General features: G+C 56.6%; 6 protein-coding genes across 6 annotated transcripts; 3 read left to right on the top strand and 3 right to left on the bottom strand.

Moving 5' to 3' along the window:
* Positions 1-1,498: 1,498 nt before the first annotated feature.
* On the top strand, positions 1,499-3,351 carry F5144DRAFT_597038 (FAD dependent oxidoreductase-domain-containing protein; the record flags this gene model as incomplete). The annotated part of the gene is made up of 3 exons (XM_066790847.1): positions 1,499-2,038; positions 2,160-3,044; positions 3,103-3,351. 3 exons carry the CDS (start codon positions 1,499-1,501, stop codon positions 3,349-3,351), a joined length of 1,674 nt encoding a protein of 557 aa, XP_066647776.1.
* A 188-nt stretch (positions 3,352-3,539) lies between these two features.
* F5144DRAFT_481198 (uncharacterized protein) lies at positions 3,540-4,583 on the bottom strand (the record flags this gene model as incomplete). The annotated part of the gene is made up of 3 exons (XM_066785271.1): positions 3,540-3,757; positions 3,823-4,437; positions 4,508-4,583. The coding sequence occupies 3 exons, from the start codon at positions 4,581-4,583 to the stop codon at positions 3,540-3,542; spliced, it is 909 nt and encodes a 302-aa protein (XP_066647775.1).
* A 1,013-nt stretch (positions 4,584-5,596) lies between these two features.
* On the top strand, positions 5,597-8,022 carry F5144DRAFT_607639 (uncharacterized protein; the record flags this gene model as incomplete). The annotated part of the gene is made up of 2 exons (XM_066791567.1): positions 5,597-6,013; positions 6,049-8,022. The coding sequence occupies 2 exons, from the start codon at positions 5,597-5,599 to the stop codon at positions 7,927-7,929; spliced, it is 2,298 nt and encodes a 765-aa protein (XP_066647774.1). The 3' UTR covers positions 7,930-8,022.
* On the bottom strand, positions 8,011-9,214 carry F5144DRAFT_6797 (uncharacterized protein). Its single transcript, XM_066793327.1, has 2 exons — positions 8,892-9,214; positions 8,011-8,819 (listed from the first exon to the last, which is right to left on the bottom strand). Exons 1-2 carry the CDS (start codon positions 9,017-9,019, stop codon positions 8,093-8,095), a joined length of 855 nt encoding a protein of 284 aa, XP_066647773.1. The 5' UTR covers positions 9,020-9,214; the 3' UTR covers positions 8,011-8,092.
* A 766-nt stretch (positions 9,215-9,980) lies between these two features.
* F5144DRAFT_6701 (uncharacterized protein) lies at positions 9,981-11,470 on the top strand. Its single transcript, XM_066793319.1, has one exon. It carries the CDS (start codon positions 10,288-10,290, stop codon positions 11,167-11,169), a length of 882 nt encoding a protein of 293 aa, XP_066647772.1. The 5' UTR covers positions 9,981-10,287; the 3' UTR covers positions 11,170-11,470.
* A 1,883-nt stretch (positions 11,471-13,353) lies between these two features.
* Positions 13,354-15,656, bottom strand: F5144DRAFT_477414 (uncharacterized protein; the record flags this gene model as incomplete). Its single annotated transcript, XM_066785043.1, has 4 exons — positions 13,354-13,504; positions 13,627-14,340; positions 14,730-15,353; positions 15,418-15,656. 4 exons carry the CDS (start codon positions 15,654-15,656, stop codon positions 13,354-13,356), a joined length of 1,728 nt encoding a protein of 575 aa, XP_066647771.1.
* Positions 15,657-16,414: the final 758 nt, after the last annotated feature.

Raw genomic sequence — 16,414 nt, 5'->3', positions numbered from 1 at the left:
GTCTCGCTGCCTGGAATCCTCGGCCGTAAGCTTTATGCTACCGCTCCATACGCTGTCCTAGAATTCTTGTTTTTACGTCTTTCTTCTCGGAATCCCTTCTCCGGAGATCGGGCACCGTGTCGGGTTTTCGATCTGTTGACAAACTTGCCCGTGACGAACAACTTAAGTTGTCCGCTCACTTCCCTCCAGTCTTCAATTATGCTTCTTCTTATTTCAGCTGATGCAACTGTTTGCTCGCTTTACGTGGTCCCTTTTTGACGAGCCAGCGACTTTCTCCCATCAGCCATGTCAAAGATGGAAGCCATGTTTCCTCACACACTCACCAACAAGAGAGGAGGGAACACGGCCGCCGCGACTACACTTGAGCAAGCAAACCAAAATCGGAGAGCTACCGTCGCAAATGAAATGAAACCCCGTCCAAGATTTCACGGGGTAGTGTTTTGTTGCCATGGTATTGGTTCAGCCGTTACACGTCATTAGGTCTAATATTCGTCCGATGGCGGTTTGTTCTAAGTGGTATATTAGGTAGCTACTACACTATGTAGGTACCTCTAGAAAATACAACCAGGTAGGCTAGAGAGGTTGCATTTAAGTTTTGTTAAGCGGCGGAAGTACCAGACTCCACCCAGAATACCCGAAGCTGTACTAACGCATCTCAGGCAGCGAATAATACAGGACGGGGTCATTCATCAACGTAGTAACGTGAAAAATCTAGCATTGCCTGGTTTGCGCTTCGCCGGCGCCTTCGTGGCCATGCATACAGAGTATGAACTTGGTGCCGACGTTGATGTGGTGTTGATTCCATGTATAGCAGCAAGGGATATGCCCCACTGTTCCTCCCAGGGGATTGGGTCAACAACTTAGCCTTGGTGTTTATTTGCACAGTATGTTGTCCGGGGAGCGAAATGATGTCGTCATAGAAGGGGGACACGGGTAGGAGGGAGGGCCGGGCCGTGTTATATGGGCCCGAACTCCAAACTAACATGACGAATGCCCTCCTCCTCCCCCCCAGGTGTCTCGGACGGAGACAATTGGGACTACCGGCCATACATTGCGTTTCCAGGCCCCGTAGAGGGCTGTTATATGCCATTTGTATAATGGCACCCGCAGTGCTGTGCACAAGACAAGCAGTCAGGCTGGTAGCAACCCGGCATTGTAACCTGGGTGCTGGTGACGTCACTTCCACCGCCGCCCACCCATCACGACCGCTACATAACTTGATTGTTGGACATCGTCGATTCTCTCGAGTATGCTGTCCGGTATCCCTTCGGAGTCAACTTTCTCGCCCGCGGTTTAGTATAATCGATCAAAGCAAGCCACAGTTTCAACCCCGATTCCAATATCGGTATGTGCTCCTTTTCTCTACCGCACTAGTTCCACAGTCTCCATACAGATCCGCCTCACTTACACTTACAACCATCCAATTTGCACACACTTGGTACCCTCATCACTAACACCCTTCCCAACCAGCCCCATCTCAACAACCCCCACTGCCAACATGGCCACCACCACCACCACCACCCCGGACCCCGAACAATTCATGCACACCTCCGGCGCCACCGACCCCGTCTGGGTGCACAAACAACCCTACAAAACCCTCCCTTCATTCCCCCCCCTGACCCACAACCTCACCACCCACACCGCCATCATCGGCGCGGGCATCGCCGGCATCCACATCGCCTACGAACTCGTCCTGCGCGGGCACCAAGTCACCCTCCTCGAAGCGCGCGACGTGCTCTCCGGCGAGACGGGCCGCACCAGCGGGCACCTGACCAACGACCTGGACGATGGGTACGTGCAGATTGCGAAGAAGCATGGGGAGGCGGGGGCGCGGGTGGCGGCGGAGAGCCATGCGTGGGCGAGGGAGAGGGTGGGGCAGGTGGTGGGCGAGTTGGGGATCGAGTGTGAGTTTCGGAGGGTCAGGGCGTGTGATGTGAGCCAGTATCGGAGGGGAGAGGGGGGGTATGAGGGGGAGATGGCGGAGTTGAGGGAGGAGGCGGGGATGCAGAGAAGGTTGGGGGTGGAGAGTAGGTTTGATGTGAGTGACCCTGGGCCAAACCCCGCCGTGTTAAAAACAAAGCGACCGGCCATTCCCGACCTTCGGGGCGGGGACAAGGTGCTTTAGGGAATAGTAAGTACAAAAGCTGACAATGTAATAGGAAAACCTGACGATCCGCGGCTGGACGGGGAAGCCGGACCAGCGCGGCGGGATGGTCGTCGAGAACCAGGCCACCTTCCACCCGACACGGTATCTGGCCGGCGTGCTGTCCTGGCTAAAACAGCAACCCAACTTTCAGTGCTTTACGCGCACCCGCGTTTCAGGCATCCATGAGAAGGGTGTGGAGTTGCTCGGCATGGGCCACAAGTCGGTGACCATCGAGACCGAGGCAGGTCACACCGTCCACGCCGAGTACGCCGTTGAGGCCACGTGTATCCCTCTTCAGAAACTGTCCATCGTTGCTGAGCTGGAATATTTCCGCTCGTACTGCATTGCGGTGCGAGTGCCCAAGGGTTCGGTCGAGGACTGCCTCCTGTACGACAACGCCGAGGCGTACAAGTACGTTCGGCTGACGGAATGCGATGATAAGGATGACTATCTGGTGGTGGGAGGGTGCGACCACAAGGTTGGACAGGAAGAAACCAAGCCGCGCTTCGATGAGCTGGAGAAGTGGACTCGCGAGCGATTCACCCAAGCTGGTACGACAGACTACCGCTGGAGCGGCCAGATCTTTGAGCCTGTCGACTACATGGCGTTCATCGGCAAGAACCAAGGCAACGACAAAGTCTTTGTTGTCACGGGTGACTCTGGGGACGGGCTGACGCATGGTGTGTTGGCTGGGAAACTTATTGCGGACGAGATTGAAGGGAAGCCGAATGACTGGGCGTCGCTGTACAGCCCGAAGAGGCTGGGCAGCATCCTCAAGACGTTGCCAAGTATGGTGAAACATGACGTCCAGATCAACCTGCAGTACAAGCGGTTCCTCCAAACAGACATTACCGATATCGAGGAGTTGGACCGCGGGTGTGGCGGCGTCTTGAACTCGGTGAGTTGAACAGCTTCCCCCAGGTTTCGCTATATGCCTGCGACTAACATCGCCACAGGCAACCGCCAAGCCCCTTGCCATTTACAAGGACGAAAACGGCAAAGTTAGCAAGTACAGTGCCCTATGTCCTCACATGAAGGGAGTTGTTTGTTGGAACCACGCGGAGAAGAGCTTTGACTGCCCTGTTCATGGCAGCCGGTTCTCCAAGGAGGGCATTTGCGTGAACGGTCCCGCCAAAATGAACCTGCCGCCGGCGGACAAGGCGGGTGCCGAGGGCCAGGAGGATGCTGCCGGCGCGGGAATGTAGGTAGAGGAGAATTGGTAGCGGAGAATGGTCTTAGTTCCGTGGGCCAGTTAGAGTGAAGCTGGGCCCTGTGGACACTTTTGTTTGCTTTTTCACTGTATCGTGAGAACTCGATAGTAACCTTATCTAACCGTGGCCCAAATGAATCTCCTTCCATTCCCTAGGTAGTATATCGTGAGCCCTTACCGAAACTAATACGATGAACGCATCACCGCAGATCGTCCGCCGTCAGCCAGCAACACAGCACCATTGGTGTAAGCTCCCGTGCGGCTCGCAAGGTACAACAGCATGCCCGCCATCTCCTCGTCACCCCCAAATCTCCGTGACGGAACGAAGCGCGGGTCATCGGCCGACTCCTTGCTGGGGTCGCGGGTGCCGATCATACCACTAGCCAGCTCCGAGGGGAACACTAAAACCTCATTAGCACCTTTCCTTCCCTCACCACAACTCAAATATTCGAAATAAGACACTCACACCCCGGCGCCAATGCATTCGCCCGAATGCCATACCCAGCCAAGCTCGAGCTCGCTTGCTTGGTCAAATGCATAATGGCCGCCTTGCTCGCCGCGTACGCCGGCGACGACATAGCCATCCGACTAAACCCCGCAATACTCCCCGTCACAATGACCTGACTCTGAATGGCTGGAACATCACTCCCCTCCACAATCGGCCGACCAAACCCTCCCTGCAGCGCCCTTTTATTCCCCTCATCCAACAACTCCAGAAAAGCCACAATCGTAAAAAACGCCCCCGTCACGTTAACATTGAGCGTGGACGTCATACCGTCCATATTCGCCTGCGAAAACAGCTTAGCACGCACCTCACCCACCGACAAACCCGGGTTCCAGCCCGCGGCCGGGCCGCCCACGCCACTGTTGGCGACGAGCAGGTTGACGTGGCCCGTCTCGGAGGTGATTTGGTCAACGGCAGATTGCAGCGAGGCATGGGCGGTCACGTCGCATTGGATGGGGTGGAAGATGCCGGGGTTTTCGGCCGCCGCGGTGGAAAGGACGTCGAGGCGGCGGCCGAGGAGGTAGACGCGCTTGGCGCCGTTGATGGCGAGGGCGCGGGCCATGGTGAGGCCGATTCCTGTGGGGGGATGTTAGGATGGTGGGGGGAGTGCGAGTTGGGGGTGGTGGTTGTGAGCTGTGGGCCTTACCGGTCCCTCCGCCGGTGATCACGGCGACCATGCCATCGACTCGGAAGAGGGATGCCACATCGAGATTGGAGGCCATGATGAATTGGATTTTGGGACTGTGATCAAAGTAGAAGGCTCTCTTTGGGTAAGCGTCTGGATGAAGTGAAGCCTGGTTCGGAATCCGAAATCACTTGCCCAACATGCTCCGGGGGAGATCAGATGGCAAAGGGGTCACGCATGCGCGGGGTGGGGACTGGAGCGCAGGTATTTAAAGTAGGGGCGTTCAGGGTACCTTCAACTTTTATCGGGAATGGGAAGGTGTAGGAGGGCGTGGCATGGTTCGGGTTCGGAAGGCGTCTGCCGCCTGCGGCCTAGGTACCTAGGCAAAGCCGAGACTCCCGGAAGCTCGTACAAGACTCAATCGTTTGGATTTGCGAGTGGTCCGACTGCCTTTCCCCGGTTTCTCGAACTACATTCCTAGCAGGAGACTGTGCTCACAGTCAAGTCATACTCTAGCGGCTAACGGTGCTAAGTGGTTTGCCAGAATGTCACATCTGACGGCGGGATGAAGTGATCACGAATATCGTGACGTCTCTAGCTAGCGGTTAGGAGGACACTTATCGGGACGACAAATCGGGATTCCCGTGTTTGGCCCGGGACTGGTGGGGATTTCCGGGACCCGATCTCGGCCGGGAAGAAAAGGGAGTTCCCGGACCAAGTGCTGCTCTTGCACGGTGCCATCTAAGCAAGCACCGTATCATTGAAACCACTCCGCTTGGAGACATGCTGATGGGCCTGACGAAATACAACGGCCGACTAGAATGACTCTTGTATCGGTATTGTTAATAACCATTTTGTCGGGTTGTTCATATTTGAGATGCGTTCCCGGGGTGATGAACCCATTCGCACTGTGCCCTCCACTAACCTGAAGCCCAGCTCCGGCAGGCACTGAGTTACCTATCGATGTTCCGGAGGGGTAAGAAGTGATTGACGTAACGACTCAAGATTGCGGCCAAAAGTCGACCCGTACTACCGATCGTCGCCCGCCGGCCGCCGACGACGACTAGCCGCTGCAAATTGAAACCAACTGTAAGCCTCCGGTTTGACGCCATGTCGTGGTTCGAGCGCACTTCGCAAAGATGCGGCGTGTGCCCGGTGCGGTCGGGGTTGCTCCGTTGCGGCGACTGCAATGTGATCAGCTACTGTGGCCCCGAGCATCAATCAGCCCACCGACGGGAACACAAGGAAGCCTGTACTGCCATTAACAATACTCAAAAAAACCTTGCGAGGGAAGAAGCGGCGCTTCGAGAAGACCGCCGTGATATTCTGATGCCGGCCGATGTGTTCAACAGCGGCGTTGGGCGGTTCTGGGGGATATACGGCACCAGAGACTACATGCGGGCACGTTTCGCCGCCGCCGATGCACTCCTCCAAGTTGAGACCGTGGCTGCCGTGGAGAAGTCCCTTGAGCACTTCACCGACATGTTACGTCTTTGCCGAAGCGACAACTTGGGTGTCCGGGACGCCGTCCCCCGCTGCTGCTGCGGCTCGGCCGAGAACAGGAATGCTACGATTTCCTTAAGTGGTGGGCGACTGTCGACGATAACTATGACTGGGCCAACCCGGCCCTACCCTATCTCGACATCGAAAACGCCAACGCCCTCGAGTCTCTTGACTGGCCTCGGGAGAATCTTGCTCATCTTGTCACGTTAACACTCCTGAAGTTGCGCCTCCTTCTCGACTTCCAGGCGTGTAACGCGGGCCGTTTTACCGAGTTCGATCGCCCCATAGGGCGGCTTGTGAAATCGAAGGTTCAGACGTTCACCACTACGGGAACTTCAACGGCGATCAAGGCTTTGAAGGGGCAGTACCATCAACTGTGCCAAATTGTCAACGACGCCAACCCTTACTTTTGGGACGCTTTGCTGGATGAGGGTGGAGGGGTTCCTGCCATGCCCGAATCTTACGCGACGGGCTCTCCAGAAGAAGCCCAGTTGGTTCTGCACTGGTGCAAAAAAGCCTGGGAAGAAAGCGAGGACGCTTTAGTGATGGTTGAAGAAGATACCCGCAAGTTCGTCCAGGCCTACCAAGGGCCCACCCAAACCGCTGGCCCGCCCGGCCCCCGCATGGCGGCCGCTAAGCTGGGGCCCGGAGATCTGGAGAGAAGGCGGGGCGTTGGCCGCGTCTTCCCCTCCAAGATGGAAGATACGCTACCGACTGCCGCTCTGCCCCATCTCTTCCCCGCCATTCCGGCCAGCGGCGGCCAAATCGTGCGATTTATCGCCAGGGGCGACCCCGGAAAGCTTCTTCTGTATATCGACGGTGCTTGTACGAACAATGGGCAGCCAAACCCTAGGGGTGGCTGGGCGGTTGTTTATGGCCCCGATGATGATGCATCAGGTCGGCTTGAGGAGAAAGGACCATTTGGACACGAAAGCGTCGTTACTAGCAACCGGGCTGAGTTGCGCGCTGCCATCGCGGCCTTGCGCCTGCGCGATTGGAAGCAGGATGGCTTCGACAGCATGGTCATCGCAACCGATTCCTCATATGTTGTTGACGGCGCCACCGACTGGGCCCAAGGCTGGACTCTTAACGGATGGAGGACCCAGTCCGGGCGCGCTGTCAAAAACAAAGACCTGTGGGAACTATTGTTGGGCGAGGTGGAGAGGTGGGCCGATCGTGGGTTCCAGATCACCTTCTGGAAAATCCCCAGGGAACTCAATGTGGGTGCCGACGCCCTGGCGAAGGCGGCAGCCAACATGGCGAGGCCTGAGCCCATGTTTCGCGATGTCACCGCCACCTCTCCCCAGAGCACCGCTAGGCTCGGTGGTGGTAGGACAGAACCCAAGCCCCGCATCCTGACCTTGTGTCTCGATTATGAGGATATGTTCCAGAGCATTTATGGAAGTCTCATCGCGAAAATAACCCCCAAGGCCACAATGGAGCGGGCCACGAAACCCGAGGTCGCCCTCACCATGTTGAACGGAGAGCCCCCACCATCTGTCATTCTCGTTACGGATGGCGCCATCACACGCCAACAAAAGCTTTGCGAACGTGTGATAGACCTGTTACGCGGTGGAACGACGGTTATCCTAGCGGGCTGCTTCAGCAGCATGGTCACGCAGGGGCAGTTTAATCGTTTCTTCGCCCGCCTAGGCCTTCCGTGGCAGCGGGGCTCTTACCAGCGGGAGAGCGTTGAACTCCGCCCCCAGGTCGTTGGTGACCGCTTGGCGGCCCGGTTACCCTCGTCCTACAGCCAAAAGGCGCTCTTCGTCGCCAACGTGGAGAGCTCAGAGGTGTGGTACGCTGAGAGGGAAACCTCAAATGAGGCTGCTGTGGTGTTTTCCAAAGTTGGCGCCGGCAAGCTCGGTTATGTTGGGGATGTAAACGGGGAGGAAGGCTCGGAGGCTGTTGTCCTCGCTATGTGCGGGTTACTCGATTGATGAGCGTGACAAGACCAAGGGGGCGAAGGGGGAAAAGCAAGCTTTGACATCGATATCAGTTTGTTAATTTGCAACCACATCAAGGAATCCAGACGTCTATTCATGTCCCTAAATCGAAGTAGTCGCCAAATGAAGTCCCAGTTGAATAATTACAGTCACAACCCTACCGCCGCACCCTCCTCACGCCAGTCATGCTATACCCATTCTGCTCCCAAAAGGGCTTCTTCTGCCGCCCATCAGACTTGAGCATCGCGAACGGGTTAAAAATCGTCTCCGTCTTCGACCGCGAATCGTTCCACCCGGGCCCCTTCAAGATCGTCTTCCCGTTCTGCGCCAGGTACATAGCCGGGTTCTCCGGCAAATACCTTGCCGGGTGCCCAACATTCCACAGCACCGTGGCCAGCAACACAAACGCCGCATCAAACACATAAAAATACCACTCATACCGCACCACCGGGTTCAAACTCCCCGGCTCCACCCCCTCCCTCGAAACCGGCACCCCAAAGTGCTCCACCATCCTATACACCGTCCGCCCCCCCAGCAACAGCATACTCACCACCGCGACCGCCAACGGCCTCACCACTCTCGCATTGCGAATCCGCCCCCCGCGACAACTGCTATAAAACGCCCCCGCCAGCAGCAGAAACGCCACCACCACGATCAGCTGCACCACCAGCGACGCCTTGGTCAGCGTGTCGCCGATGCCGAGCGATTTGTCGGGCGCCGTGCGGTCCGTGATGTAGGCGACCCCCGCGATGGTGAGCAGCTCGATGGCGGCGGTCAGCGCGCTGAAGATGATGAGCGTGCGGTGCGGGTGGATCGGCGCGAAGTAGGGGACGAAGTGGAAGAGGCGGGTGAGGATCAGGTGGTTGGTTAGTTGGAGGAGGGGGCTGGTTGGCGGGGGTGGGTTGGTTAGTTGGGTATCTTGACTTGCACGGGGGGGGAGGGAGGTGGGTGCGTACGGTGCGGCGTAGATCAGGAGCAGGCTGGCGGTGTAGACTTGCGGGTCGTCGTTGTGGTAGGTCCCGTAGCTGCGGGTAGCATAGCCTGCTGCTAGGAGCGCGCAGGAGAAGGGCAGAAAGAGTGTCATTGCCCATGATTTGTAGTAGCTGAAGTGACGAGGGTTAAGCTGTTAGACCGGCCTATCCGAGGCGACATAGACAACGCATGTGCGGGAACGGGGACATGGACTGACAAGGACTGCCCAAGATGACATAGCCCCGCCGCTCCAAAGGCAGCGGCAAAGAATATGGCTGCCGCCGTGTTGGGGGCATAGAGGTAAACGCTACCCGCGACTTTGACTGTCAGTATGCTGTACATTTGGTGTCGTCGGTGTGGTCGTACCGGGATTCCCGTCTGCCATGGCAGAGATGCGTGCGGTGAGGCCCGCAGAGGCCTCGTTCTCAATAGTATGGAGTGTCGTGTCCCGGGGTTGTGGTTGTTTCTTTTGATTGTTGGTCAGAATTGTAGACACGGACGCGCCAAGTTTTGAAGCAGTTGAAGATGGAGATTTTTACCGACGTCGTCGGCTCAGGCGACTTGTGACCCGATGATCAGCCGCGATGCAGCATTGGTGAGATTGAGGATTGAGGCTGTGTCCAATTTTGACCAACCAAAGGAACCCAACCCAGGTGCCGAGCCCTGCAAGTACTTCGTATTAACAAGCCGACCTGGCCATTCGACGTGACTGTCCCTTCCTACGAACACCATGAGACCATGGAGGGTATGAATTGCACGTGGGATCTGAAACGGCCATATCATCAGTTATATATCTAATACTATCCCATTAGTTACGCACTGTGATAGTAGTAACGATGGGTACTGGCCAGACTGCCCGCTGACTGGATCCATCATCCATCCCCGTCCTCGCCGGGCTTTCCAAATGAGTATTCCTAACAACTTTCCAATGACTTCCTTTGGCGGGTTACATGTAACCAGACAGCCACTGTTGAACCCCCGATGAGCCCTTAGGGAGTTTGGAATACCAAGTAATTACGGAGTAAGTTGGGACGGACTTAACGGATAAAAATGGTCGAGGCACCGCCAAGACAGCCAGGGCAAATTAAAGGCAGCTGCCCAAACCAAGCAAAGCGCCAAGCGGCTCATGGGGTGGGATCGGGATCCTTTGCCGAGCCCGAAAGTCCCCTATCCGAATTCCGGATGTACGCTCCACCAACAAGCAAAATCGCGGAGGCTAACCACTTGGTATTGTCTGATGCCACCCTGCCGGGATGAAGTTTTGTCGGGTGCACCAACAGCCCTCGCTCTTCTGTCCCGCTCCCCTGTCCCTCTCCTCTGTCCCTGGCAACTCAACGCAAAACACCAAGGCTGAGTCTCAACACTGACATTAACGACGGCATGATGTATTGTTGGCTGTGGGCACCCGCAGCTCTGGCTGCACTGGCGGCGGCGGCAGAGGTGGTCACAACAACCCGGCAATTTGAATTCGACATCGTATTCCCGCACAACGAGACATACAAGCCGGCCGACACCATGCCCATTGTTTTCGCTATCCAAAACCCCAGCGTCGCGGCGTCGATTGGGGACTTCATGGTCTTCTGGACTATCAGTCAAGTCCAGGGGTGGGATACGATTAGGTCCTCTATGGACTTTGGACATTTCAATGTCTTCAGCAACCAAACGTCAACCGACGCAACTCAGTTCCTCGTCGCTTTCACCAATATCACCGATTGGATCCCGCGAGGTATCCCAACCCCACCAGCCACCGAGTATACACCGGGACCCCACGATCGATATCTCTTGCAGTGGAACATTGTATGGACGAGTCTGTTCCCCACCTGCACAAAATCCGAATCTTCGGTTTTCGCTCAGCTACCATCCGAGGGAGCTCTGGCGTTCAACATCCAGACCGTGTGGGGGAAGGGAGGCTGGCAGGGCGAGATCCACGACGTGCAGGAGGCCATCCCTCAGTGCCCGGAATTTGGAGGACTCATCCAGATCGGGCCGCCCCCGAACGCGACGAAGCCGACATGCCCTCGGTTTGAGATTCTCGAGGACATGGAAGGCAGCCCCTGTGCAGTCACAGTCGACCCGCCCGCGGCGAGCAGCATTTGGAGCCGCGTGTCAAGCTCCGTGTCGAGTTCCATGTCGAGGTACCATCCCACCCCCACCACCACCGCTGCCGTGGAGTCGTCAACAAGTAGCGGCGGCGTGGGTCCCGCTCGAACAATGCAGACGGCGCTGGCGGCCGCCTGCGTCCTCTGCGGCCTGGCGTTGTAAGGGGGCTGGAAAAGACTAACCAAAGGAAAGAACGGAGGCGAGACGTTGGATCGAGATATACGGGGCAGAGTCAAAACCGGGATATTCCTGTGGCGTTTATTCTTAATCTCTTATCTAGTGTTACTCTAATTCATGTTGATGAAGGTGGTAATACCTTTTACCTTCAATAGGTAGGTAGGTACCTCATATTATTATATGTTGGGGCGTTAAGTGGTAGCACCCGGGGCAATAAAATCGGGGATAATACAAACCTACCAGGTAAGTATTGCCAATGCCATCCTGGCCGATCGCATGTTACCTACCTAGGTATCCATACGTCGCCAGCTCCAATTCTTGCCCTCTTTGGAGGTATTGACTATCACTGTATCATTACCTTACTCTAGAACTGTGTCTCCTTTCAAAGGCGGCTGCTTTATTCAAGGTGTCACCAAAATAATTGGAGGCGGACGGGCATTCAGATTCTTGCATTTCCGAGATCAAGACGATAAAGTACAGGTACCTCCCTACCAATTGGAGCGGGGAAATGAGGTCCCTAGAGGTCCGAAGACCGCGGACCCAGAAACACTCCTGCTTGATTTCCCAAAAACTCCGCTCCAACACTTTCAGGAGCCATATTCCATCGCTGTGATTGTGATGTTCCCAAAACATTCCTCGACATCAAGCGATCTGGCGCTCAGGAAAAGCCTCCAGATGTCGACACCCCGGGCCACCGAACAAGCACTCCACACGAGGGCTTCTGCACCTTGATACACAAACCGGTCGTTGTCGACAACAGCGAATGGCCCTGTAATGTCGCCTTCCTGTTCGTTATGGCATTAGCAACATAGATTGTAGCACTCGAGAATCACAGACACTTACTTGGAGGGAGGAGCCAAGCCTCGAGTACATCTGCCAACACTGGGATTCGTCATCAAAAGTTGGGCAAAACGGCGGTTTCCTGAGCATGACCCCGCTGCCTATGTCGCCACCTGCGTCTAGGGAAATCGGGGCGAACGGGTGGGCAGTGCTGGTCTCGAACGTAACGGTCGCCGCTGTGCCTTCGAAGTGGATTCTAAGGTAACCACGTCCGATCAAAGTCTCGTGGTCCGTCGTCAGCAAGTAGAAACCCGAGGCTGCCTGCGCAAGGAGGGCGGTCGCCGACAGGAAGGCTGATCAGAGCTGCATGACTGCTAAGTGATGCCGTGGAGAATACTGAAGGCCGGTTCGATGGTATAACACAGGCGAGTTTGCACGGAAGTCCGGGGGTGGGCGGAGGGTAAGGAGAGAGCGTAGTCGAGATCTGGCCGCTGCATCGGGAGGTGTCTGGTGATTTTATAGAGTTGTCGGGTCGGCCTCAAGTCCAAGGAACCTGGAAACTTTAGCTCAGCTAGATGTGGCCTCGCGCTTCCTGATTGCCTGCTAGTCTGGCGATCATTCCCAAATGAGCGCAGCTATCGGAGGGAAGCGGTGGAAACCCCAGCTGAGATCAGGAGATCGGCGGTGATAAACTGCGGTATTTGCTCGCAGATCTGAAGATCAACAACCTTCTTTATTTCGCCGAGAAAAAGAAAGCTGCTCTGGGAAGGGAGAGGAAAAAGACAAAAACATACAACACCGAGGATTCCCCAGTCGTCACCGACCTGAGTACTAGTTCGGCTCTCACGAGTTTGACTAGGGGAGAGCGGACGGGATCCCGTACTTTCTCGTGGATATGGTTGTATGTGGCAGTCGTGTGTGCAAGTGTTGTTTATGACGGACGGTTCTGAGTGGTGCCTCGAGGAGCTTTTAGCATTTTGGGGGCTTGGAAAGTCCATGGCCTCCGGGTTCTTTGACAAAGAGACCGGCGATTTCTGTCGCCCCATTTACGCGACGGGCATGTGCCCGACCAACAGGCCCAACCAACACCCATCACATCCGGCGGTGTTTCTCACAAGTTGGGAGAACGGATCAACAGGCCCAAAGTAAAAACTCGTGATTTTGTTGACCGAGTCCATAACGCACCCAGCCAGGCATCCGAAAACCAGAGAAGGGAAAGAAAAGGTCGTAATTGCCCGTATGGAAGCAACTCCGGCCAGGTATCGAAGGTTAATCCTCCCAAAACGCCAAGGTACGCTCTCAAGATACTCAAAATGTTCCCACTTGACACCAACCAGCCTTCACACATACGTCCTAACCCATCCACATCATAACAGTCATTCACCCATATCAGTGCTGGACCTCGGACGTCGACACGTCAGGCGTCTTCTTGACCATGGCCTCCCTCTCCGCAGCCATCGGGCTCTCATAGCCCCCGGTATACTCGACGGAGGTATCCGCCTTGGGCACGGGCGCGTACCGCTTGCGCTTGAAGTAATGCCTGTAATGCACACGCCGGTCAGCCTTATGCTCCTCATCAAGCCAAGTCGAGGCATCAACCACCCCAGTACGGGGGGGGAGGGGCAACAGCCAAAAGAAAGGCAAAGAAAGGGAGGCACTTACACCAACGCGGTAATCACCGCCGCCACCACCGGCACCCCCAACCCCACACTCAGCCCAATAATTAACTTATTCGACACCCCGCCCGTCTGCCCATTAAACACCTCGCCCACATCATCCAACACATCCCCACCCCACCCCTTATCACTCGGCCTTGCCGAGCTCGACGGCGGCGGCGGCGGCGGCGGCACGTAGCTCACCGGCGCGCCGCTCGTCGCCGCCAGCTTGTTCACCTGCTTGCCAAAGGGGATGGTGCTCGCCACGCTGAGCGCCGTCGACGCGGGGAAGGTCGGCGTCACCCCCGGCGGGACGGCCGTGACCAGCGTGCTGGTCTCGGTGCGCAGGGTGGTGGTCTGCAGGGATTGGGGGCAGGCGGCCAGGCCGGGGGACATGCAGCTGATGCCGGTGTAGAGGAGCTTGGTGGTGAGGGTGGTGGTTTCGAGGGCTGGGTCGTCGGCGGCTTGGCGGGCGGCCACGGCGCCGGCGGTCGGGGTGGGGGTGGCGTCGGCGGTGATGGCGCAGACGTCGGCGAGGGTGGTGTAGAAGAGGGGGATGGTGGTGTTGGGCTCGAGGCCCCAGGTGTGGTCGCCGAGGGCGGCGGTGGCGCCGGCGGCTACGCCGACGGCGAGGGTGTATTCTTGCACGATCTTGAGCTTGCAGGCTTCTTGGGCGGCGAGCTCGGCGCCGCCGGTGATGTTGGTGAGGAACTCGGCTACGCTGAAGGGGAGGGCTTGTGTTAGTGATCCAGTGCAAGGGAACACATGGCTTGGGTGGTGGGATAGGGCTGGGACTTACGTCGCGAATACACCCACATCCATGCCATAAGTGAATCTTGCCTTCTGTCTGAATCTGTCCAACTTCTCGGCGCTGTTGGTCTTGACCACGGCATCGATCGCGCCCGCGAGTGTGCCAGTGAAATCCTGGATTCCATCTAGAAGGACTGCGTTGCCGCTCTCAAACCCGGCATGCATGCCGACTCGTAAAATAGCTTTGAGTGCAACGTTGCCGCTGATGATGGTGACGGGGAGGAACTCGAACTGGCCGCCGTTGCTAAGTGGACAAAATGTTAGCATGATAGTCCTCGAGGGGAAGCAGGGTGGCCTTACAAGATGACATCCGACACATTCCGTCCGAACAAAGCCAACTTGAAGCCGACGGGGTCCTCGAGAAGCAAATGGAAGCCCGAACGAATGGTGATTTCGCCTTCCACGCTAAGAATTAAATCCAGAGTCACGAAGATACCGGCCTCAAGCCCTGGCCCTACCGTTATCCCGAACGCTGTTTGTGACTTGTACAAAGGGATGGTCAAGGTCACGCCAGCTGCAATGGTCGTGTCCATTTCCATGTAAAGGTCCATGTGGTCGATCTGGAATAACAGTTGAACTTCCGGGAGCGGGGGCAAGTCAATGTCGATGTCAGCATCGATACTAACGTTGCCAAGGTTGATCAACTCGTCAAGCTGGAAGTCGCCATCGCCAATCAAGTCCCCGAGCTCCTTTAAGTTGATAGCGTCGTCAATACTCTCCACTGTGGTTTCAATCAGATCACCGAGCTCATCCTTGAGCTGCCCGGTTACGTTGCGGACTGTGTCTCCAAGATCGAACTCTCCCCCGATGGTCAACTGAGCCGTGGCGCCAGCTTTGAAGTAGCATGTCACACACTTGATCTCAATGCTGACCTCGGCGGTGGCGTTCTCAAACTTTGTGCCAGCCGTGTCGGCTTCATAAGTGCTGCCTCGTGTTACTGCTGGAGGTGGAAGGTGGGCACCATCAAGGCAGAACGAAGGGAACCCACTAGCTGAATAGAGTTGCATCATTCCAACTCTTGTCAAGGCTTGCGCTGTTCTTGAATACATTCTCTCGGCGCGCATGTGCCAAGTTCGCGAGACGGCGCCAGATGAGATGGCGGGTCTGCTCGTCCGATGTGCCGGGGAGGTTCCGTGTCCGGACTGCGACGATGGGTGCCGGCGAGGCAGAGGCCACAACAAGGCCGGCGGCCCAGATGAGGGCAGAGCAGAAACCAAACTTGACCATGATGACTGGTCGAGCAAAAGTTGGTAGCCAAGTCAGTCTGGCGAACAGAGATGCCTCGAGACCTGCTCCATCACGGGCTTCTGGTATTCTTTATGCCGTTGGCTCGTCCAGTGCTCTAGGCCCGGACAGCTGTTTCCAATGACTGCAGATGGCTGTTCGGCCCCCAACACACCCCGGGTAAGGCATCATGAGCGGCCGCGAGGGTTCGGCAACAGGCATCCCATGGAGGAAAAGTCGGGATGGGAAGTTGGTGAATGTTTGTGTGGGGCATATGCAAGAATACGCCGCATGGTCGCAGGTGGTTGGTCTCAGCGTGGCTGTGATGCAAGCTCGAAGCCTGCCACCACACAAACCACGACTGCATCAAGGGCCCCCCACCGGCGGGTTTGGGGTCGTGGGAACTGGTCCCCTGCTCTTGGCACGTCGCCGTGCCACATTGCTCTTCCAGTTACCGTGGAGGGGGAAAGGTTAGACCCCGGACATTGGGGCAAGCGTCCTGCATGTTGACAGTTGGTCCCACAGAAGGAAGAGCGTAAGGCTGGGAGATTGGGGCTGTCAAAGCCTTACCTGCATGTCTGCGGCTGCCCGACTTATCACCAACGAGCCGCACCATGCATCCAAGGGACAGAGGTCCTTACAAATCACATTCCGTCCTTTGATGCCCGTTGGGCTCGGGGTGAGAGCGCGCCATCAAGAAGCATCGAGCTGAACATGGGGACTTTCGGCTTTTTACCCCGTGCTTGGAGACCTTGGCGTGT

This window comes from Chaetomium tenue (genome assembly GCF_020726465.1).
Source record: "Chaetomium tenue strain MPI-SDFR-AT-0079 chromosome Unknown F5144scaffold_1, whole genome shotgun sequence".
Taxonomy (NCBI): Eukaryota; Fungi; Ascomycota; class Sordariomycetes; order Sordariales; family Chaetomiaceae; genus Chaetomium; species Chaetomium tenue.
This window is presented reverse-complemented; position numbering and strand designations above follow the sequence as displayed.